Here is a 23,282-nt window from a genome sequence, read left to right as displayed (position 1 = left end):
GGCTGCTTGTTATTCCTCCGCCGCTGCCACCACCACCAGGTTTGTGGTGTGGTGAACTGGCTTATACTCGAGTCAATACATTTCCCCCAGTTTTTTGTGCTAAAATTAGGTGCCTCGGCTTATATGCGGGTCGGCTTATACTCGAGTATATACGGTACTTAAGAGGTGCTGCTCCACCATCTCATAGATCATATTTGGGAAAACACACAGCAAGGCATCTCTCTTCCCTAAGGATCTCAGAAAAGGAAACTGATGAAAAATGCTTTGTTCAAAAAGAAGAATGGTTTTTAAAATTAAGAGGATACCTCGAACTGGCAAAATTAACAGAAACGGTAAGAAACCAACCAAGTGATAAAATCAGGAGAGAATGGGATGTCTTTGCAAATTACATGAAGAAAGTCGATTCCCAAAATTATAACTGGCTTAATCTAGACTAAAGATTCCACAGGTAAATAAACAGTATCTCCATTAATGCAAAATGATTACAGACAACTAAATATATGAGATCATATAAACTGTATAGTGGGTCAAAGGAAGTCAACCTTTTCTATTTTCCTTTTGACTTAAAAAAAAATTCTCTCTCTTTTTTTCTTTTCAATATGTATCATTTTCTTAATTTTTGTATTTTTCATCCTATTATTAGTAGCATTTTGGCATTCAGGAACTCGTAGCATTTGTGTAACTATTCTTTTTTTTGGAATGTACGTAATATTTATATAATAAATGTAATAAAACATTTTTTTTAAAAAAAGTTTTATTCAGACTCACCACGTATTGAATTTTGCAGAACCTGATTTGAACCTGGACATGCAATTTCTAAACATTCCAGGAACTTGCCACAGGCTATTTCTCCCATTTTCTGTATCATTATCAGCAGTTTCCGAATTTTCTTCTTGGAATCCTCCTCGGTTTTGTCTAAGGCCTCATATTCTTCCTCTGTGATAAGGGACTGGGAGAATAACTCGTCTAGAATAAGTTCTAGGTCCTTCTGGAGGATTTCAATTAATTGTTTTCTCGCCTTGCGGATTATCTCACCACCAGAGACCATCACTGAATCCATTGATCTGTGGTAGAAAAAATGTATTTTATTGATTAATGGAAAAAGGGAAACAAACATTAGAACTAGTAAATAACTCTTTTCACTCATGCATGCTGATTAACGAACAATCCAATGCTCACAGTCTCTGCACAGAATGAAATCTTATTGCATTCAATGGCTCTTCCTTCACAGGGAAGTGGGATTGGGAGGACTGCAGCCTGATCTGGCAAACTGTCTGCCTAGCTGCTAGTGAATCTGCGCTCATGGTTCGGAATGATGTTATCATCATGGGTATCTACTAATAATAATAATAATAATAATAACAATTTTTTATTTATACCCCGCCCTCCCCAGCCAAGGCCGGGCTCAGAGCGGCTTACAAGCAATAATAAAAACAAGATGAGTGATTACAACTTAAAAACAAAAATAAAATACAACATTAAAATAATGGAACATTAAAATATTAAAATGAAGCCTCATTGCAGGAGAAGGAAAAGAAAAGAAAAAGGGGGGGGAGGGAATCAAATTGGCTCCAATCCAAAGGCCAGGCGGAACAACTCTGTCTTACAGGCCCTGCGGAAAGAAATCAGATCCTGCAGGGCCCTGGTCTCATGAGACAGAGCGTTCCACCAAGTTGGGGCCAGTGCTGAAAAGGCCCTGGCTCTGGTTGAAGCCAATCTAACTTCCTTAGGGCCTGGGACCACTAGGGTGTTGTTATTTATGGACCTTGAGGCTCTCCGTGGGGCATACCAGGCGAGGCGGTCCCGTAGGTACGAGGGTCCTAGGCCGTGAAGGGCTTTAAAGGTCAAAAGCAGCACCTTAAATCTGACCCTATACTCCACCGGGAGCCAGTGCAGCTTGAAAAGCACTGGATGAATATGCTCCCATGGCAGAGACCCCGTGAGGAGCCTCGCTGCAGCATTCTGTACCCGCTGGAGTTTCTGGGACAGCTTCAAGGGCAGCCCCGCGTAGAGCGAATTACAGTAGTCAAGCCTGGAGATGACTGTCGCATGGATCACTGTGGCCAGGTCGGGGCGGGAAAGGTAAGGGACCAACTGCTTGATGCGGCGAAGGTGGAAAAATGTCGCCTTGGCTGTTGCTGTGACTTGCGCCTCCATGGAAAGGGAGGCGTCAAGGATTACACCTAAACTCTTAACGGAAGGCAATGGCACTAATTGGGCCCCCGCAAGAGAAGGGAGTTGGTCCCTCATCCCCATGCTATCCCGACCTAGCCATAGGACCTCTGTCTTCGAAGGATTTAGTTTCAATCGGCTCCCACGAAACCATCCAGTCACAGCTTCCAAGCATCTGGTCAGTGTGTAAGGGGCCGAGTTGGTGTGGCCATCCATCAGCAGATAGAGCTGAGTGTCATCAGCATATTGATGACAGCCCAGCCCAAAGCTCCGGATAATCTGGGCAAGGGGGCGCATAAAGATGTTAAAAAGCATTGGGGAGAGAATTGCGCCCTGCGGCACTCCACACATCAAGGAGTGGCGTGATGACATTTCCCTCCCTAGTGCCACCCTCTGTCCCTGACCAGAGATAAAGGAGCACAACCAGTTACGGGCTATGCCCTGTATCCCCACGTCTGCAAGGCGATGGTCCAGAAGATCATGATCAACCATGTCAAAGGCTGCTGACAAATCTAAAAGGATCAGCAGTCCTGACCCGCCTCGATCCAGTTGTCTACGGATATCATCTGTTAGGGCAACCAGAGCCGTCTCCGTCCCAAAACCAGGACGGAAACCGGACTGAAATGGATCTAATGCCGATGTTTCCCCCAGAAACCTACCAAGCTGTTCAGCAACCGCTCTCTCAATTACCTTACCCAGGTATGGAAGATTTGAAACTGGGCGGTAATTGGATAGGTCTAAGGGATCTAATGAAGTTTTCTTTAAGAGTGGACGCACCACTGCTTCCTTCAGTTCCCCTGGGAATGTCCCCGTGTCAAGGGACAAATTGATAATTTCAACCAGGGGGGTCCGCGCAACATCTGGACACTCCCTAATCAGCCAAGACGGGCACGGATCAAGGAGGCAGGTGGTGGGCCTACCAACTTGGAGGAATCTATCCACATCAGTAGGGAGTATCCGATCAAAATGGTCCAACACTGGACCTGAAGTCAGTCGAGGGGTCTCCAGTTCAGTCACTGTATCTAAATTGGCAGGGAGGTCACGGCGGAGCAACAGGACTTTCTCCGCAAAAAAGCTCGCGAATGCCTCACAGCTGTGGGTCGAATTTGTGCTTAAATTTGGTTGTCCTCCTAAGGATGTTATTGACCTAATTATTCTAAAAAGTTGTGCCGGGCGAGAGCTAGCGGATGCAATGGAAGCTGCAAAGTAAGATTTCTTAGCAGCTTTCATAGCCATCTCATAGGCTTTCATAAGCGTCCTATAAGATGTTCTTGAGGCTCCGTCACGAGTCCGTCGCCATACTCGCTCTAGCCGTCTGAGATCCCGCTTCATTTTCCAGAGCTCCTCAGTAAACCAAGGGGCCCGGTTTCGACGGGGTCGCAGAGGGCGCTTAGGCGCGATCTCATCAATGGCTGCCAAGAGCCGGTTATTCCAGTCCTCAACAAGGTCATCTAATGAGTCGCCAGGAGGAGCAGGGTTCCGCAAGGCTTGTCGGAATCTATCAGGATCCATCAGTTTTCGCGGATGAGCCCAAATAGGTTCGCCACCCAAGCTGGTGAGGAGCGGGAAGTCAATCTTGGCTTTTAAAGCGTAGTGATCAGACCATGGCACTTTCACAGCGGGGAGCATGATCACATCTATGCCAGCCCCAAAGATCAGATCCAGCGTGTGGCCTGCTTGATGAGTGGGGCCCAAAACAAACTGGGAGAGCCCTAGTGTTGCCATGGAAGTCAACACTACTACATATTAAACCATCTAATCCATTTTTAAGTTAATAGTCTATGTTCTTAAGAATGTTGGGCTGGGTACTGACTGTCACTCATGGAAGGGGGAGAGAAATCTAAACACGTACAGCAGAGTTCCCAAAAAATAGACCAGAGGCAATTGTACTTCATCCAGCAGAGCTTTACTGCTACTGAAGGCAAATGAGCATAATGGTCACAAATCCAATACATTCAGGATTGGCACAGTCCATAAAAATCCAGTTGCAGCTGTGATGGAAAAGTTGGTTTTGATGGTGATACGGACCGGGGGGGGTGCCTATTTCCCCCCTTCTTCTTGACTGTCCGAGGCGATGACCTCGAGGGTGCCACCGCACACCCACCCTCAAGCCCCCTTCACCGTTGCACAAGCACCACACTTTTCCCAGACCCTTTTCCGAGCGAAATAAGCTTGAATATACATATATTCCCTATCTTTTCCTATGCCTATCTGCGCTCCATACTTAGAACGAGTAGACCGAGTGTTTCTCTTCTCCGCTTATTCCTATGGCCGCGCTTTAGCCAATCACATCCATGCATTCGCCCTGCAGGAGCTAGCTCAGGGAGCTCCTGCACGCCTCATTTCACCCCTGACAAGCTGCTGACGGCCCCCCACGGTGAGAACAATGGATCCGAAACCAGGAACCTCGTAAAACTGTCAAAATCCAGTTACAATGTATCCATTCTGTATCCGCTTGTCAAAACCTTGTTACAATGTATCCACCTTGCCTCTGCTTTCTCCCTACAGTACGGAATGGGTTAGAGATAATAGAAATCTTTGGAAATTGATATAAAATCAGCCGTAGTTCCGATTTTCTTGCTCTCGGTGTCATTCAACTCAGTTCCCCCTGGACTCCATGATGCTGTCCCTACTTCCATAATCCCCGAAGCGGCGGATCACGTACGCAGGAACTTCCTAATCCTGTCAGATCGTTTCGCCAAATCCTTCCTCTAGGCAATATTAGGTGGCAGACGATGCATATCTCTGACCCATTGTCTTGCCACCACCGGTACTCAATAAATGTTTATCTATGTATATTTCTTCCTCCGCATATTCCCCCTCCCTCATCCGAAATGGTAATGAATGTAATCCCACCCCTTCCATAATCTATTCATGACGTTTCAAATGTATTCATGATGTAATTCACGAAACATGACCTTCCCATAATGTATTCATGACGTTTCCTGCACTGTATTCTGGGTTATAAGGACTGCTCTGCTGCCCAGGAAGACTTCCCTGTGGTGAGTGCCTGAGGGCCCTGCTCTTGCCACTTACCATCTGGCTTGGGGCGGGGCCTGGGGCCTCACAAGGACTGCTCTGCTGCCCAGGAAGACTCTCCTGCGTGAGTGCCCTGCTCCTTCTTGCCACTTACCACCTGGCCTAGGGAGGGCCTGACAGGCCTCACAAGGACTGCTCTGCTGCCCAGGAAGACTTTCCTGCGTGAGTGCCTGAGGGCCCTGCTCCTTCTTGCCACTTACCACCTGGCCTAGGGAGGGCCTGACAGGCCTCACAAGGACTGCTCTGCTGCCCAGGAAGACTCTCCTGCGTGAGTGCCTGAGGGCCCTGCTCCTTCTTGCCACTTACCACCTGGCCTAGGGAGGGCCTGACAGGCCTCACAAGGACTGCTCCTGCCACTTACTATCTGGCCCAGGGTGGGGCCTCACAAGGATGGTTGTTGCCATTGATGCTGCTACTGCCCAGGAGGACCCGGAGGAGTGCAGAGCTCTTTTTAACATGTTTTGTTTTGTTTTTGTTTTTTAATATTTCCCTTTCGATTTTATATATGGGGGTGGGATGGATGTTTGGGTGGGCTGGGGAATTTGTTAGATTTTGATGAATTTGTAATTTTTGCAGTTTTTGTTTGTATTGTTTTATTGTTTTCTGGGTTGTTTTTGTTTTTTGTTTTTATTGTTTTAAGGTCTTATTGGTTTAGGCTGCGAAAGAATAATATTAATTGCCATCAATGGAGGCCACTATGAGGCCTGGGATTGCTACCGTGGAGAGGCGAGGGAGGTATGGCGGTGGGGGCAGATGTTACAGGCGAAGGGGATCGAGATATGGATACGCTCGTACCCTTTCCAATCTGCGCCCCATCCCGAGGGACGAGGGTAGGGTGAGCAAGGATTACTCACCTCCGTCACTGGTGCTGTGCAATGCCAGGTCTATAGGCAATAAAACCGCCACCCTGCGAGATTTCTTTATCTCGCAGGGGGTCGACCTGGCTTGTGTGACGGAGACCTGGGTGCGCGTAGGGGCAACAGTTACCTTACGAGAGATGGCGCCCCCGGGTTTCTCTGTCCTCCACCAGTCGTGGACTGTGGGCTGGGGGGGAGGGGTGGCATTATTAATCCGGGAAAATTGTCCTTTCAGGGCTCTACCATCGCCATCGATCCCCGGCATCGAATGTGTTGGCCTAGTGTGGGGCTCCGAGGAGAGCTTGGCTGACTGGCTGGTGTACCGGCCACCTAGCGCACCAGCAGCCACCCTGTCAGGCCTATTGGAGGCGGTGGCCGGCTGGGCCTTGGAGTTCCCTAACCTATTGGTATTGGGGGACTTCAACATCCATGCTGATGCCACTCCCTCCTCACAGGCTCTGGACCTGGTGTCTTCCATGGCGACACTAGGGCTCTCCCAGTTTGTTTCGGGCCCCACACATCAAGCAGGCCACACGCTGGATTTGATCTTTGGCGTCGGTATAGATGTGATCATGTCTCCTTCGATGAAGGTGCCATGGTCTGATCACTACGCTCTGAAAGCCAGGATTGACTTTCCACCCCCACCCTGCTTAGGTGGCGAGCTAATTTGGGCTCGCCCGCAGAGGCTGATGGACCCTGAGAAATTCCGCCAAGCCTTGCGGGACCTTGCTCCCCCTGGCGACTCATTGACTGAGCTTGTTGAGGGCTGGAATGCCCAGCTCCTGGCATCCATCGATGAGATCGCACCTAAGCGCCCTCTGCGACCCCGCAGAAACCGGGCTCCCTGGTTTACCGAGGAGCTCCGGAAAATGAAGCGGGACCTCAGACGGCTAGAGCGAGTATGGCGGGGTGCCCGTGACGGAGCCTCAAGAACATCTTATAGGGCTTTTATGAAAACCTACGAGATGGCGGTGAAGGCTGCTAAGAAGTCATACTTCTCGGCCTCCATTGCATCCGCTAGCTCTCGCCCAGCGCAATTATTTAGTATAATCAGGTCTTTAACGTCCCTTGAGGGACAGCCAAATTTAAATAACAAATTGACACACGGCTGTGAGGCATTTGCGAGCTTTTTTGCGGAGAAGGTCTTGTCGCTCCGCCATGACCTCCCTGCCAATTTGGATACAATAAAGGAACTGGAGGCCCCTCGACTGTCCTCGGGTCCAGTATTGGACCACTTTGACCAGATATCCCCAGCTGATGTGGACAGACTCCTCCGAGCTGGAAAGCCCACCACCTGTCCTCTTGACCCGTGCCCGTCATGGCTGATTAGAGCGTGTCCAGACGAGGTGCGGGGCCCCCTGGGGGATATCATCAATTTGTCCCTTGGCACGGGGACATTCCCAGGGGAACTGAAGGAGGCAGTGGTGCGCCCGCTCTTAAAGAAAACATCATTAGATCCTTTAGATCTATCCAATTACCGCCCGGTTTCGAATCTTCCGTTCCTGGGTAAGGTGATTGAGAGAGCGGTTGCTGAACAGCTTGGTGGGTTTCTGGATGAAACATCGGCTCTGGATCCATTCCAGTCCGGCTTCCGCGCTGGTCATGGGACCGAGACGGCTCTGGTCGCCCTAACAGATGACCTTCGTAGACAGCTGGATCGAGGTGGGTCGGGGCTGCTGATTCTTCTAGATCTATCAGCAGCTTTCGACATGGTCGATCACAAACTTCTGGACCACCGCCTTGCCGACGTGGGGATCCAGGGCACAGTCCTTCAATGGCTGCGCTCGTTTCTCTCTGGTCGGGGACAGAGGGTGGCGCTTGGGGGGGAATTGTCATCGCGCCACTCCTTGGTGTGTGGAGTACCTCAGGGTGCGATACTCTCCCCGATGCTTTTCAACATCTTTATGCGCCCCCTCGCCCAGCTTGTTCGGAGTTTTGGGCTGGGTTGTCATCAGTATGCCGATGACACCCAACTCTATCTGTTGATGGATGGCCATCCTGACTCGGCCCCAGACACACTGACCAGATGTTTGGAAGCTGTGGCTGGATGGTTACGTGGGAGCCGGTTGAAGCTAAATCCTTCGAAGACAGAGGTCCTGTGGCTGGGACGGGGCGATATGGGATTGGGGGGGCAACTCCCATCTCTTGCGGGGGCGCAATTAGTGCCAGCACCGTCCGTTAAGAGTTTGGGTGTAATCTTCGACACCTCCCTTTCCATGGAGGCGCAGATTGCAGCTATAACAAAGGCGGCATTTTTCCATCTCCGCCAAGCTAAGCAGTTGGCTCCTTACCTCTCTCGCCCTGACCTAGCCACTGTGATCCACGTGACGGTCACCTCCAGACTGGATTATTGTAACTCGCTCTACGTGGGGCTGCCCTTGAGACTGACCCAGAAACTCCAGCGGGTGCAGAATGCTGCAGCGAGACTCCTTACGGGGTCTTCGCTGCGAGATCACATTCACCCGGTGCTATACCAGCTGCACTGGCTCCCGGTGGAGTACAGGATCAGGTTTAAGGTGCTGGTTTTAACCTTTAAAGCCCTATATGGCCTAGGACCCTCGTACCTACGGGACCGCCTCTCCTGGTATGCCCCACAGAGAAACCTACGGTCTTCAAATAAAAACTTCTTGAAGGTCCCAGGCCACAGAGAAGTTAGGCTGGCCTCAACTAGAGCCAGGGCTTTTTCGGCTGTGGCTCCGATCTGGTGGAACACTCTGTCACAAGAGACCAGGGCCCTGCGGGACTTGACATCCTTCCGCAGGGCCTGCAAGACAGAGCTGTTCCACCAGGCCTTTGGCCAGGGCACAGCCTGACTCCCTCCCTCGGCAATCTTCGCAGAGCTCTGGCCCATTTTTATAATGAATGATTTTAGAATGTTGTTTATGTTGTACTTTTGTACTGTTTTATTGTTGTTAGCTGCCCTGAGCCCGGCTTCGGCTGGGGAGGGCGGGATATAAATAAAATTTATTATTATTATTATTATTATGGAGGGAACTTTTAAAAGTTCATGTCACCCCATACTCGGGGTTCAATACCATTTTGAACCTGTTGTGCAATAAACTCGGATCTTTGTACTTTGCTCCTGTGTCCGGCTGAGCTCCTTTCTTCTCCGCAAGGACCCGCGGACTCTGTCCGACGAGCTGGGTGGCTGTGCCCTCACGCACCCAGATTTTACCGTAACAGATGGACAGGATGCATCAACAAGTGTTTCTTTTCTTTCCTTTCCCTGCCAGCAAATGGTTAATGAATGGCAGCCTGTGATTGACCGTGGTTCCAGGAGGGAGAGTTTAAAATTTTGATTTGAGGAGCAAGTTGGTCAAAGGGTTAGGAGTTGAAATAAAAAATTAAGGTCTTATGTATATAATAAAGGTTCATAAATGTACCAAGCAAACACGTACATAAATATATAAACCACATGTCTGTAGCAGCACAGGAGAACAGCCATGAAGCCATTTTGACTCCCAAACTGACCAGGTGTTTTCTCTGCCAAGTCAAATGGAAAAGCCTCCCCATTGTCTTTTCCTTCACAAATCCTGTCTTAAGAGTATGTCTGTGTATGAATAGGGTGAGCCTGTGACCTGGCTCAGGAACTAAGTATTTATCATTACAAAAGACTGGCCAGGCTCCCCAGGGTATCAATCAAGTAAGCATTAACAGGTAACTTGCCAGACAGGAGGTAAACAACCCACTCAGATTATGAGGTAAACAAACCACTCCGATTTCTGCTGTAGCCTGCCCTTTCTGTGATGTAGGTATGATGTGTCTGGGGGGTGATTTTAAGCTACACCCATTCTGTGATGTATGTATGATGTTTCTGGGGGTGGTCTTGATCTACAGGGTGGCAATTTCAAAAGTCTTTATAAGGCCTTGCACACCATTGTTCTCGGTTCTTCCTCCTTTCCTGTGGGTGAGGGGAGCACCCTGTTGCAACAGTTCAATAAAGAACAGGCTTACTAGCTGTTTTGCTTCTCAAAAATCTCTGATTGGCCTGTTACATTCTCCGACCGATGGAGAACATGCAAAGGACTCTAAAAGGGCTCTTGTGTCCCACATAAGGGAATAAGGGCAGATTTTCGTTTATTACAGAGTTAAGGGAGAAAGAGGGTTGGAATTGAGGGGGGCAGGTTAGGAGACAGGTTGAGGTATAAAGAGTGAATAAGAGAAAGCGTTGGTTCTGGAAAATCAGCTTCCACTCTGAGTGGATTATGAAGGACAGAGTGGTGTCCTATAGGAGGAACAGACAGGAATTTTACTGGGAGGTAGAGGTTGAATCAGGAGAAGTAGGAGCTGGCAAGAAACAGCCTACTTGGGACTCAAATCTAGCCTGGAGGGGAGAAATTCTTCTTAGGAAAAAAAGAAGCTCCCAAACCCAATGAAGGGAGGGGGGTGCGGAGAGCCCTTTGGTCTATTACAGTGGTACCTCAGGTTACATACGCTTCAGGTTACATACGCTTCAGGTTACATACGCTTCAGGTTACAGAGTCCACTAACCCAGAAATAGTGCTTCAGGTTAAGAACTTTGCTTCAGGGTGAGAACAGAAATCGTGCTCCGGCGGCAGCAGGAGGCCCCATTAGCTAAAGTGGTGCTTCAGGTTAAAAACAGTTTCAGGTCAAGTACGGACCTCCGGAATGAATTAAGTACTTAACCTGAGGTACGACTGTACTTAAAGTACCTCAGGAGCAGGACTGTTAAAGGGGGTGGATAACTGAAAGAAAGTATCACTGTATAAAGGAACCGAACCTATAACACAAAAACAACCGAGGATGAATTAAAGTGAAATCGCACTGTATTCTTGAAGTAACCTAAGTTTAATCCATTTGTGTTATATACTATCTTGCCTTAAATAAATCTTTTATTGTTTATTTAAAGAAAATCTGTCTGAGACTCCTAGTTACCCCCTCACAAAAATCCTCCAGAGGATACTCTGGGCTAGAATTTTGTGAGGGAAGGGGTTTTTATACCTTTGGGTAAAGGGTTGTTCAGTGACGTGGGGGCAATTCATCTGAGTGAGAGTGGGCCCAGTGGTGTGAGGGGGAAAAGTGGCGACGCACCTGTCACAGCAGCACTTGATATAAAACTTAGAAACTTATAATAAGACTTAACCTTAACACTAAGCATACAGAACAGAATATGAGACCAAAGAAAGAGAAAATAAGAGTGAGAGCCAGGCTCCTCCTGGCCTCACTATTATAGTCAGCTCAACCTTGACAGAAACATAACAGAATGAATTTAAACCAGCTGTACACAGTTCCCAGCAGAAATAACCAACACATCAGAAACCTTCCTGTTTCTCTCACATAGAAATAAACCTTCTAGAACATTCCTGAACTAATCAGAACAGGAAAGATCTCTACACATCAGATCAATACTTTCTGTACTAAGAAATGAAGACTGACACAGGGGGAAATGGTGCCAAAGGGAGGGCCTAAGGCCTTCCTTTCTGCCTTGAGTCCTGGCTTACCTCACTGCAGCGGGCAGCCATTTTCTCCCAACATTAGCAGGAGTCAAAATGTTTTTTAACTCCCCACCCTCTAACCCAGTGAAAATAAAATGAACCCAAAATTTTATTGTTTCTTTTATTTCCTTTATTTATGACTCTGACCTGTATGCCACACTGTCTCTTTTATTTATAAAAATATTTATATTAACCAGGCCTTTGGCTGATTAATATTCTACAGCCTTTTAAATGTGTCTGTGGGAAGGGGAGTGTTATTGTGTTGCTGTTTCGTTTTACTTGTTTACTTGGTTCTATCCTATATTCTGCGAACCGCCCTGGGATGTTATGATGAAGGGCGGTATATAAATCCAATAAAAAATAAATATATTTATATACTGATGTAACGTAATTCCCTGGGGAGGTCACTTTGGTTCTGCTAACACACAGTTGGGCTTCACCCCCAGAGGTGCACTCCATTGGCCTTTGAGACGGATGAATGCCAACAATATCACAACAGTTTACAAAAAAACATAAACATAAATAAAACATTATTATAAATCAATATGAACATTTCCTGTGGACATGCCATGGACCATCTAAATGAAGGTTGTGAACCACTGCTAATCGATCCACAGACCAGAGTTTGGGAACCCCTGATATAGGAGAAATCCTAAGATCTCTGGTCCAAATCTAGTCATATATTGAGAATGTTTGCTATGTACACAGCTACAGTTAACTTCTTTAGGGAAAGAATGACTACCTGAGGTTAAAGAGCAACTAAACTATGAACCCATCAGCCTAACCTACTTTACAGGGTGGTTGTGAGCCTAGCTTCCCCGCCCCCATCCTAAATTCACTTTGGAATGAGTTGCTTCCTTCTGTCTCCCTCCCCGATACATTAAGGAAGACATTCTTTTCTTGGATTTTGCTAGCCTCCTATTTTATCTGCACCTTCTAAGCAAGTAAGAGAAGTTCAGTACACATTTAGCCTCAAGGGGAGAAAACAAGAGACTCTTGATTACTCTTGAGACTGATTTCAAAGTGGATGCCACACCAAGTCTCTGCTTAGTCACTTCCCCTTAACCAAGAGCCACCTTAAGAGGACCCTGGATCTTTTCAGACCAGAAAAATAACAGGCAGGATGGAGAGACAGGCAAAGTCATCACCCCAGTTGGGAGAGGATGCTGGTGACACACACAGCAGAGCCTCCAAAGTGGAAAGTTCAGGTACTCATATGTAGGAGTAAGAGATATTTCAAGAGCAACACTGAAGTGATTGAATAATTCAGTGAACAGAATTCTAAAATAAAGTGCCAACTTTTTTAATCAGCCCTATTCCTAGCCCTTTATTAGCAGACAAATTAGCAAAAAATAAACCAAGCCAGTGGTCCAGCTTGCCCTCAATGCCAGAAAAGTTTGATGGTGCCTGTTTCTGCAGATCAAGTGGCTGTTTAACGCCCTTGTGATTATTATTTCTTCTAATAAATTTACAACCTTAATGGAGACAGAACCAAAAAAAGAGGGAAGATAACAGCAGTTCTCTAGAGCAGGATTCCTCAACCTCGGCCCTCCAGATGTTTTGAGACTACAACTCCCATCATCTCTAGCTAGCAGGACCAGTGGTCAGGGATGATGGGAATTGTAGTCTCAAAACATCTGGAGGGCTGAGGTTGAGGAAGCCTGCTCTAGAGGACCCATAAATCACCCAATAATGTTGTTTTTACAAATCAAAATCTTGATGATAATTTAAGTATAGACGTTACCCTTTGATGGTTGTTTCATTAGGAACATCCTCCTCCAGACTCCCTTTTGTCTTCCGGGAATAGGACTTCTTTTCAGCTGGGGTTAATTCAGGTGTTGCTTTCATGAGCTGCATCCTGGCTAGATCCTCTGAGGTTTGGAAGAAGGCTGTGCCAAGAAATCAAGAAAGCACCAACAAACATCTTCAGTAACCCTGTACAATTAGAGCTCTGCATAAGATGAATGTGTAGAGAGAGTCAGGATCAGGCCCACAGACCCTGGCCCCAACCTTATATTCATGCACTTACAAGCTGTTAAGTGCCTAGATAAAAACTGGAAAATGAGAATTGGCACTATGCATACTTTTTTTTTTAATGAACGCACAGAAATCAGGGTCTTCACGGTCATCAAAATATGGTTTATCTATACCTGAGTAATGTCAAGGAAAAAAGAAACTTAATACCAGGTTTTTGCATCAAGAGCCAAGATTCTGCAGCCAGTAGATGTGCTACAGATTAAACATCCATGTGTATATAATTATTTTCCTTCTAAGTAGTATATAGGGACGCAGATGGCGCTGTGGGTTAAACCACAGTGCCTAGGACTTGCCGATCAGAAGGCCGGCGGTTCGAATCCCCGTGACGGGGTGAGCTCCCGTTGCTCGGTCCCTGCTCCTGCCAACCTAGCAGTTCGAAAGCACGTCAAAATGCAAGTAGATAAATAGGTACCGCTCTGGCAGGAAGGTAAATGGCGTTTCTGTGCACTGCTCTGGTTTGCCAGAAGCGGCTTAGTCATGCTGGCTACATGACCCAGAAGCTGTACACCGGCTCCCTCGGCCAATAAAGCAAGATGAGCACTGCAACCCCAGAGTCGGCCACAACTGGACCTAATGGTCAGGGGTCCTTTTACCTTGAAGAGGTACGTATTTGGCTGTATGATTGTTACTCCCCAGATTTTTGTGCCCGAAACACCACTACTAAAGTGGTTTACAGCAAGGAAACGGAAGCTGCACACAAAATATATGCTACACTGGAGTCAGATTTAGATATCCAGTTGTTTTAAGCGACTTTCTTAAAAATTTACTTTTGCTATGGGAAGTCTTTGATTTATTACAACTGGGGCTTTGGCCTACTGAGCAACAACTCATCCCATCCAGAGTTGCCTTTATTGTGGATACAAACCTCCTTTTGAGTTATCAGAACTCTCCCTTCTCGTGGGAGAACTGCTTGTCCTTTTTCTCTTGGAGCAATTCAGTTGTTGGGCTCCCTCTTCTTCTCTCTTTGATGCAGAGATGCCAGGAATTTCCACCCCACTTCCTGTTCCTTCGGATTTGCCACAGTTCCCATCGCTGGCTCCACTTCCTTTGCTGGAAGACGGAGGGGCACTTGGGCTCTCAGCCCCACTTCCTATCCACGGAGATGAAGAGCTCTCTAGATCATCATCTCTATCTCCATTCTCTGTGGACATGGCAGCAGCAATGGGGTTCTCAGCTACATCCGGGGCATCTGGAGTCTTGACTTCTCTTTCTTTGCTGGAGAGCAGGAGACTGGCATCTGGGTCCTCAGTGCTGCTTGCATTTCCTGGAAGCATAACAGCATCATCTGGGCTCTGAGATCCACTTCCTGCCTCTGAGGATACAGGAAAACCTATAGTCTCAACCTCTCCTACGCCCTCTTGGGACTGGGAAGCATCCTGGTTTTCAGATCTAGCCAGATCCATGCTCTTGGATCCACTTCTTTCCCCTGAGAATTCAACAGAGTCTGGGACCTGAAGGTCATTCCTGAGATTCAAGTGATCTGAAAGAATCAGATTAAAAAAACAAAACAAATAACTTTTAGTTTTTCAAATGTCGGTTTTTGTGTGTTGTGTATTGTTATTTTTCGTGTTGTTGTTGTGTAAAATACTAATAATTTTTTTTGAAAAATAAATAACTAAACGAAAAGGTCAGATTTTTTTTTGGGGGGGGGGGCTCAATACTTCGTCATTACAAATTCAATTTCCTTCCTTTTACAATTAACTGAAAGTGATGCCCAATGACTCCTGTTGAAGCAGTGTAGATAAAAACCAATGCTTTTTTAAAAAAATATTTTTTTAAAAAAATCAGATTTTTAAATTTAAATTTCATTTTTAAAATAAAATGCTTTTGGAGGAAAAATCTTTCTTAGATCGTTTCCTGTTTAAGTTGCATTATAGTCCAAAGGCTATTCATCAGGAAATAAGGATTTGTTTTAAGTTTTTCATGTGTGCTAAAACTCTTAAGTTGTTGTTGTTGTTTTTAAAAAAAGTTGTTTAACCACATCAGTTAACAAACATGGATACATATGCTATAATGTTATTGTTTTTGTTAAATAATTTTTAAAAATTGTTACTAAGGAAATGATTAGTTTTCTCCTTCCAGCAGAAAAGTTATCCGAATATAAACAGCTAACTTATTAAACCTCAAAATAATTTTGTAATTATCTGTCCATGTATTTCTAATAGTATAACCAAATCAGTAATTTTTGATATAACTGTAAAAACTACTCTGAAAATTTATTATTCCAAAAATGAAACCTTCATCTGGTTGTAAATATTAAGATTATACTAGCAAGAATGAGTCTTTCTGGAAAAAAAAGAAGATTTAAATCAAGTCTTACTGACTAGTAATTTAAATCGATTTGATTTAAATCAAATCCACCCTGTGTTGAAGCAAAATCCAAAGCATCTGAGAGGTCCTGGAGAACTATCAGGCTTGCCTTCCCCTTACCTTTTTCCCAGCACAGGCCAGCCGGCAGAGAAACTCATTGCCATAACTGAGCTTGAAAACCAAGCCAAACCACACACAGTTATCCTGGCAACCTTCCAAATCCCTGACCTGGGATGAAAGGAAGGACAATTTTCTTGCATTGCCAAAGGCCCTCAATCCCCCTGTATTGTTTCTTAATGGCCCTAGCTTGGCCAGGTCATTTTGCATAAATTAGTTCAAGAATTCCTCTGCAACTTGTATTTCTCCTTTCAATCAAAATCCTACCATTTATTAATTTCTAGGGTGTGTGGAGGCCCCCCCCCCCAATTTATAATCATGTAAACGAAAGTTCACAAAAGCAGCACTAACAGCTTTGGACGAAATTCAAGGCGCAAGAGGACTTCAAGACATAGAGAGAGAATTAGGTGCTGCTGCAGGTGAGAATTTAACCCTTAGGAAAAACAGAAAGCACCTCCAGGTTTTAAAAAGTGTTACTCACCATCTTCTACATATTCAGAAATGGGCTGAAGGCTTGGGAAGGCTTGCCTCAGGTTTTCCAGGCAGTGCAAGAACAGTTCCTGAGTTGATTCTCTTTTTCCCAACACTAACTCAATCAAGCATTCCACAAATGCTTGTGGATCCTTTATTTCACTCAGGGAGAAGAACTCCCCCTGTGTGAGGAGCAGGTGGGAATCTGCCACATCCAAGATCAGCTCTGAGTCGATTAGAAGAAGATCTTCTGCTAATTTCCTTCTGGCCCTCCATATAATTTCAGATGGGTTTTTCCCAGAAAATGCCATGGCTTCCAGGCAGGTAGCCCTAAAATTGTTGAAGAATGAACACACACTGTCTTTGTATAAACAGCATTGCTCTCTAAGGATTTGGAGTAATTGATCCACCAAATGTCCGACACCAAACCTGGAATTCAACAGAGATAGCACCTGTATGATATCGAGCGACAGAATCATCTGGCCACAATTTTTGTCCATGGTATGATTATTTTCCACCTAGTCATTTTGACACCCTATTTGCAAAATGTAACAGTTCCAAAATACAGACGTGCTTTCACTTTCGCAAGACTGAATACGCTGCCTTTGGCTGTACCAGAGGATCGATTTCAAACAATTCCACTAGGAAAATGGTTATGTGCCTGTGGAGATGGCAGTATTGAGTCAGTGACTCATGTGCTTCTGGCCTGCACTCTTTATAAAGATTTGAGGTTATTACTACCCCTCTATTATTGTCTATGCTGGGCCACTCAACCATTGCTACTGTATCCTTCCTTGAGCAGATCAAGATGATCAGGTGACAGCGAAAACTGCAATGTTTTTAGCGGGGGCAATGAGAATAAGCTCTATTATTAGATTACAGTGATCCATGCGATGGTCACCTCCAGGCTTGACTACTGTAATTCGCTCTATGTGGGGCTGCCCTTGAAGCTGTCCCAGAAACTCCAGCAGGTGCAAAATGCTGCAGAGAGGCTTCTCATGGGATCTCTGCCATGGGAGCATATTCACCCAGTGCTTTTCCAGTTGCACTGGCTCCTGGTGGAGTACAGGGTCAGATTTAAGGTGCTGGTTTTGACCTTTAAAGCCCTTCATGGCCTAGGACCCTCGTACCTACGGGACCGCCTCTCCCGGTATGCCCCACGGAGAGCCTCAAGGTCCATAAATAGCAACATCCTAGAGGTCCTGGGCCCTAAGGAAGTTAGATTAGCTTCAACCAGAGCCAGGGCCTTTTCAACACTGGCTCCGGCCTGGTGAAACGCTCTGCCTCATAAGACCAGGGCCCTGCAGGATCTGATTTCTTTCCATAGGGCCTGTAAGACAGAGTTGTTCCACCTGGCCTTTGGCTTGGAGCCAATTTGATTTCCTCCCCCTCTTTCTTTTTTCTTTCTCCTCCTGTGATGAGGCTGCATTTTAATATTTTAATGTTTCAATATTTTAATTGTTGTATTTTAATCTTGTTTTTAAGTTGTATTCATTCAACTTGCTATTATTATTGCTTGTTAGCCACCCTGAGCCCAGCCTTGGCTGGGGAGGGCGGGGTATAAATAAAAATTATAATTATTATAATTATTATTATTACTGATGTAAACCTCCAAAATGTATTTTCGATAGTTAACGTTTAAACCTCTATCTTCAGTACATTTTATTTCATTGCTATGGCTAGTGGCTGAGGGAAATAAAGACTTTTCTTCTTCTTCTGATCCAGGAAATGCTAATTGAACTATTTCCCCATCCTGAGCATTTATTTATTCAAGATGGGGCCTGCCACTAGCAGGATATAAGAAATCTGAATGAATGAGCATTCACTTTCAATAGATTAAGTGGATATCCTCACAAATGAGTGGTTTGCCTGTTGTTACTGTCTAGCAGTATAGATTAGTTGCAACACAGCCTACAAATAGCGCGATTAGATTAACATTACCACCTTCCTTTCTGGTGGGGGTTCTGTGCCTTTAGAAGCTAAGTCATGGGTAGAAATTCAACAGGTTCTGCTCTTCCAGCACAGCATTGAGAAGCTGCATGTGTTGGTATCTGCCTGTTAGGCAGTTATTCAAGGCTTAGAGATTGTGTGCAAGCTTTTTGGGGGCGGGGGGGGGGGGAATCGCCATTATTTATAATATATTCAAAATAATATGCCAATCCTGAAATATAATAAATTATTTTAAAAACAATTCCAAATATAAAGCTTATCTACAGCTTTAAGATTGCTTTTAAAGGAGCAGAAAATCTAAAGTTTTCCATAAAAATGTTCAAACTTCAAAGGAAGCCCAACTACAGTGCAAAAATGAATCCAACCTTAATTTGACAAGGGGGGGTTGACAATAAAAAGCAATTGAAAATGTATATGTTTAGGGAAGCTTTTAATGTTTAATAGACTGTTTTATTTTAATATTCTGTTGAAAGCTGCCCAGAGTGACTGGGAAAACCCAGCCAGATGGGCGGGCTATAAATAATAAATTATTATTATTATTATGTACACATAACTGTTGTACAAAAACTTGGGAGCACCAAAACACAATGCTCTGATGAACATTAAATAGTCGTGTTCTCAAGTTTGTTGTGCTAATTTAGGATTGCACTGACATATGTTTGTTAAATTTACACCCCCTTCCTTCCTCCAAAATTTCATTGATTTTCTTGCATCTCGAGGAGCAAGGCTTCTTGTTTATCAGAGTATTTAATGCTACCGGTAACTTGTATTTTTGCAATTGCTACTTGTTTTAGCTTTCGAATTGGCTTTTATCTGAGAGCTGACTTTGTACCTCTGAATTATTAGCCGTGAAAGACGGCTAATCTGCTTTCACACAAGCATACACAAAATCCACCTATGTTTTTCTGTTTATTGCAAGCAGAGGTTAAGGAATATGGTTCGTAAAAATTATAGCTGACAACCTAAATCATCAAAATTAAATGCATATACTTACGTGAGATGTAAAGCGCAGTGCCTACGTTCGTTCCCTGCGAGTTAAGTTTCTATGCTTTGCGCTTTCGCTTTTCCTGTAAACGACCCCACCTCTAGAGAACAGAAGAAACGAAACTGAAGGTAGAAAAAAAAGCAACACATTTAACTGTTTCTATGACTAGATGGGCTGGGAGGAGCTGGGAGGAGATTGTGCTATTGCCTCTGACTGATTGCTTTGTCATTGTTACTTATTAGTTCATACCGTTGTTTATACACATTATATCCAATTGTTTTAAGTTGCTTTAAATTTCATCTTCTGTAAGTTGCTGTTATGTAGTGTAGTTATGTTATGTATATCTTGTTTTATTTTCTATCTGCAAATTCCACAATCTTTCATAATACCAGTGTACTTGTAGCCCAATAAACTGAGTGATTTGTTTCAGTCACAATCCATTTCTGTGGTCTTACTGGTTCCACTTGGTTCCTTCTGAGCAAATTAGAACCTTGAATGAAGGTTAATGCATTGGCCAGGATTTGGCACGATATGCACCGACCTTCATTGGATCTCCAAATAAACAATGGTCACCTGTCAATCAAACCCACTTGGATCACCGGTGCTTAAAATGCCACCGTTTCCAAACTTCTTTGTCTCTCTTGACCCCACTCAAACTACAACTGCTGCTCAAAGCCAACAGCACCAGAGGTGGCAACTGCTTTTTGCTGTGTTAACTTGTGCATGGACAATTAGACCAATGTTCTGATATAGGGTTTTATTTCCATTTTGCTCTGCATATTATAGAATCATAGAATCATAGAACCATAGAGTTGGAAGAGACCACAAGGGCCATCGAGTCCAACCCCCTGCCAAACAGGAAACACCATCAGAGCACTCCTGACATATGGTTGTCAAGCCTCTGCTTAAAGACCTCCAAAGTAGGAGACTCCACCACACTCCTTGGCAGCAAATTCCACTGTCGAACAGCTCTTACTGTCAGGAAGTTCTTCCTAATGTTTAGGAATCTTCTTTCTTGTAGTTTGGATCCATTGCTCCGTGTCCGCTTCTCTGGAGCAGCAGAAAACAACCTTTCTCCCTCCTCTATGTGACATCCTTTTATATATTTGAACATGGCTATCATATCACCCCTTAACCTCCTCTTCTCCAGGCTAAACATGCCCAGCTCCCTTAGTCGTTCCTCATAAGGCATCGTTTCCAGGCCTTTGACCATTTTGGTTGCCCTCCTCTGGACACGTTCCAGTTTGTCAGTGTCCTTCTTGAATTGTAGTGGCCAGAACTGGACACAATACTCCAGGTGAGGTCTGACCAGAGCAGAATACAGTGGCACTATTACTTCCCTTGATCTAGATGCTATACTCCTATTGATGCAGCCCAGAATTGCATTGGCTTTTTTAGCCGCCGCGTCACACTGTTGGCTCATGTCAAGTTTGTGGTCAACCAAGACTCCTAGATCCTTTTCACATATCGTTTGGGATAAGCTGCTGAATTGGATATCTCAGCTATGCCGAACTCTGGACGCACTCAAGGGGTGTTTTCTCCCCCATCTCCTCCATCTCTCAGTGCTTGGGATAGCGGGTGGGTGGATAGATTGAAGTAGGCAAGCAGGAGATTTGGGATTCATCTGGATGCTTCCCTGCTCCAGAGGAGATCCATTTAATGATTTAATTTACCAAAATTGGGAATGCCTAAATGCTTTACTTTGTGTGTTTAATTCTAGAATGCTCCCCAGTAACTCTTGTGTGATTAAAATAAATAAAAAAATGTCCAGTAGCACTGTAACGGTAAAGGGACTCATGACCATTAGGTCCAGTCGCAGACAACTCTGGGGTTGCGGTGCTCATCTTGCTTTACTGGCCTTGGGAGCCGGCGTACAACTTCCAAGTCATGTGGCCAGCATGACTAAGCTGCTTCTGGCGAACCAGAGCAGCACACAGAAACGCTGTTTACCTTCCTGCCAGAGCAGTACCTATTTATTTACTTGCACTTTGACGTGCTTTCGAACTGCTAGGTTGGCAGGAGCAGGGAACAAGCAGGGATAGAGGAGAGCTAATGTTTCCCTGTGAATGTACCATATTGGCCCGAATACAAGCCACACCTTTAAAATTGGAGAAGCCAACCCTTCTCGCATTGTCCGGAGCCAAGCCTTCTCCCAAATTTGAGGACCTGCAAAATGTTTAGTTTGGACATAGCTACCGCTGCACGGATGGGACTTGCAAGCCAAGTTTCTTGAGGCCAGCTCCACACAGATATCAGCAGCAGTAACATTGGAGTCGGCATGGTGATCAAGAGCTCACCTCCCAGGTTGAACAAGCAGCAGCGGGAAGATACTGTTGCACGCCGCCCCAATCTCCGAGAGGTGCAAGATTCCAGGAGTTCTGGGCCAGGGTTCATGTTTTGGGGATGAGGCACTCAACTCTGACCTTTTGTCTTTCCAACTATCCAGGGAGGGAGGCTGGCAAGTTCCCTTCAGGCAGAGCTTTCCAAACGTTTCATGTTGGTGACGCACTTATTTGACATGCATCATTTTGTGACACAGTAGTTCAGTTTTTACTAGCAAACCGGAGGTTCAGCTAACCCCTTTCCAGCCCCGGGAGGAGCGCATGGACACATGACACACTAACATGTCACAACACACAGTTTGGGAAACTCTGCCTTAAGGACTCCTGCTGTGGGCCATTGCCAGGCTGACTGGCTATTACAGCCTTTGCATCCATGCTGCATCCAGGAATTAGAAGGGGCAGGCATTTAGCCTACCCCCCCCAAAGTCATAACAATATATAGCCAGCAGAGGATTAATTCTTCCTAAAGGTAAAGGGACCCCTGACCGTTAGGTCCAGTCGTGGCCGTCTCTGGGGTTGCGGCGCTCATCTCGCTTTATTGGCCGAGGGAGCCGGCGTACAGCTTCTGGATCATGTGGCCAGCATGACTAAGCCGCTTCTGGTGAACCAGAGCAGCGCACGGAAACGCCGCTTACCTTCCCGCCGGAGTGGTACCTATTTATCTTATTGCACTTTGACATGCTTTTGAACTGCTAGGTGGGCAGGAGCAGGGACTGAGCAACGGGAGCTCACCCCGTCGTGGGGATTCGAACCGCCGACCTTCTGATCAGCAAGTCCTAGGCTCCGTGGTTTAACCCACAGCGCCACCCGCATCCCTTCCTAGGCAGCAGCAAAAGGAGGATCAGCATGGACAGCCATCATTTTACTCATCTCCAAAGTGTGCTTAATGGGGATTAATTAAGGGATTAATGGGGAGGCAGTCTGCAATCGTCCACCTGTGACCACTTGCCTGTTGAACTATATCCCAGCAATGACATACAGTACCTTTTCTTCCCCAGGGCTGAGGCCCCAGCTTATTTCCCACAGTCTATTTTCAAACAATTTGATCATTGATATGGTTAATAAATGGTATTCTTAAAGAAGGGTGTGTACACATGTGTGTGTGTGTGTGTACACACACACACACACACACACACATATATTCTAGATGTCATCTTTGGAATTCCCTCCAAGCTCCTAGTTTTAGATCCACAATAAGGGATTCTATAGGGGAAACACTGCTAAAAGTGGCTGTACCAGCCACGTTGTTAATAGCCGCAGCCAAGTCTGTTAAATATCTCTTTGCTTGACTAAAGATGCTTCCAGAAGGTTGAACTGAGTAGACAGCCCTCCCTCCCTCCCTCCCTCCCCAGCTGGGATGTCATCAGTTAGTGGAGCAGAATAGGCTCTCAGCTTGGACTGGGCTGGAAAAAAGACACAAGAGGCATGGGTGTAGCTGGGGGGGCAGCTGTCCCCCTTAAATCAATAAAAATACATGGATAACTTGAGGTTCTCCCCTCCAAAAAAACATCCTGCCTTTGCCCATGCACAGAAGTTTAACTTCCTC

General features: G+C 45.5%; 1 protein-coding gene across 6 annotated transcripts in view; it reads right to left on the bottom strand.

The window, feature by feature from the left end:
- Positions 1 to 19,698, bottom strand: part of LOC310691129 (interferon-induced very large GTPase 1-like) — a 28,184-nt gene extending 8,486 nt beyond the window's left edge. For 2 of the 6 annotated variants that reach the window (XM_083470719.1, XM_083470720.1), the window contains exons 1-5: positions 19,404 to 19,698; positions 16,470 to 16,888; positions 14,427 to 15,041; positions 13,269 to 13,413; positions 769 to 1,064 (exon numbers count right to left, since the gene is read on the bottom strand). In XM_083470719.1, the coding sequence (XP_083326845.1) occupies positions 769 to 1,064; positions 13,269 to 13,413; positions 14,427 to 15,041; positions 16,470 to 16,770 (1,357 nt within the window). In that variant the 5' untranslated portion in view covers positions 16,771 to 16,888; positions 19,404 to 19,698. The other 4 variants (XM_083470722.1, XM_083470724.1, XM_083470723.1 and 1 more) reach the window with 4 other exon arrangements.
- Positions 19,699 to 23,282: the final 3,584 nt, after the last annotated feature.

This window comes from Podarcis liolepis, assembly GCF_965112155.1.
Source record: "Podarcis liolepis genome assembly, chromosome: 13".
Classification (NCBI taxonomy): Eukaryota; Metazoa; Chordata; class Lepidosauria; order Squamata; family Lacertidae; genus Podarcis; species Podarcis liolepis.
This window is presented reverse-complemented; position numbering and strand designations above follow the sequence as displayed.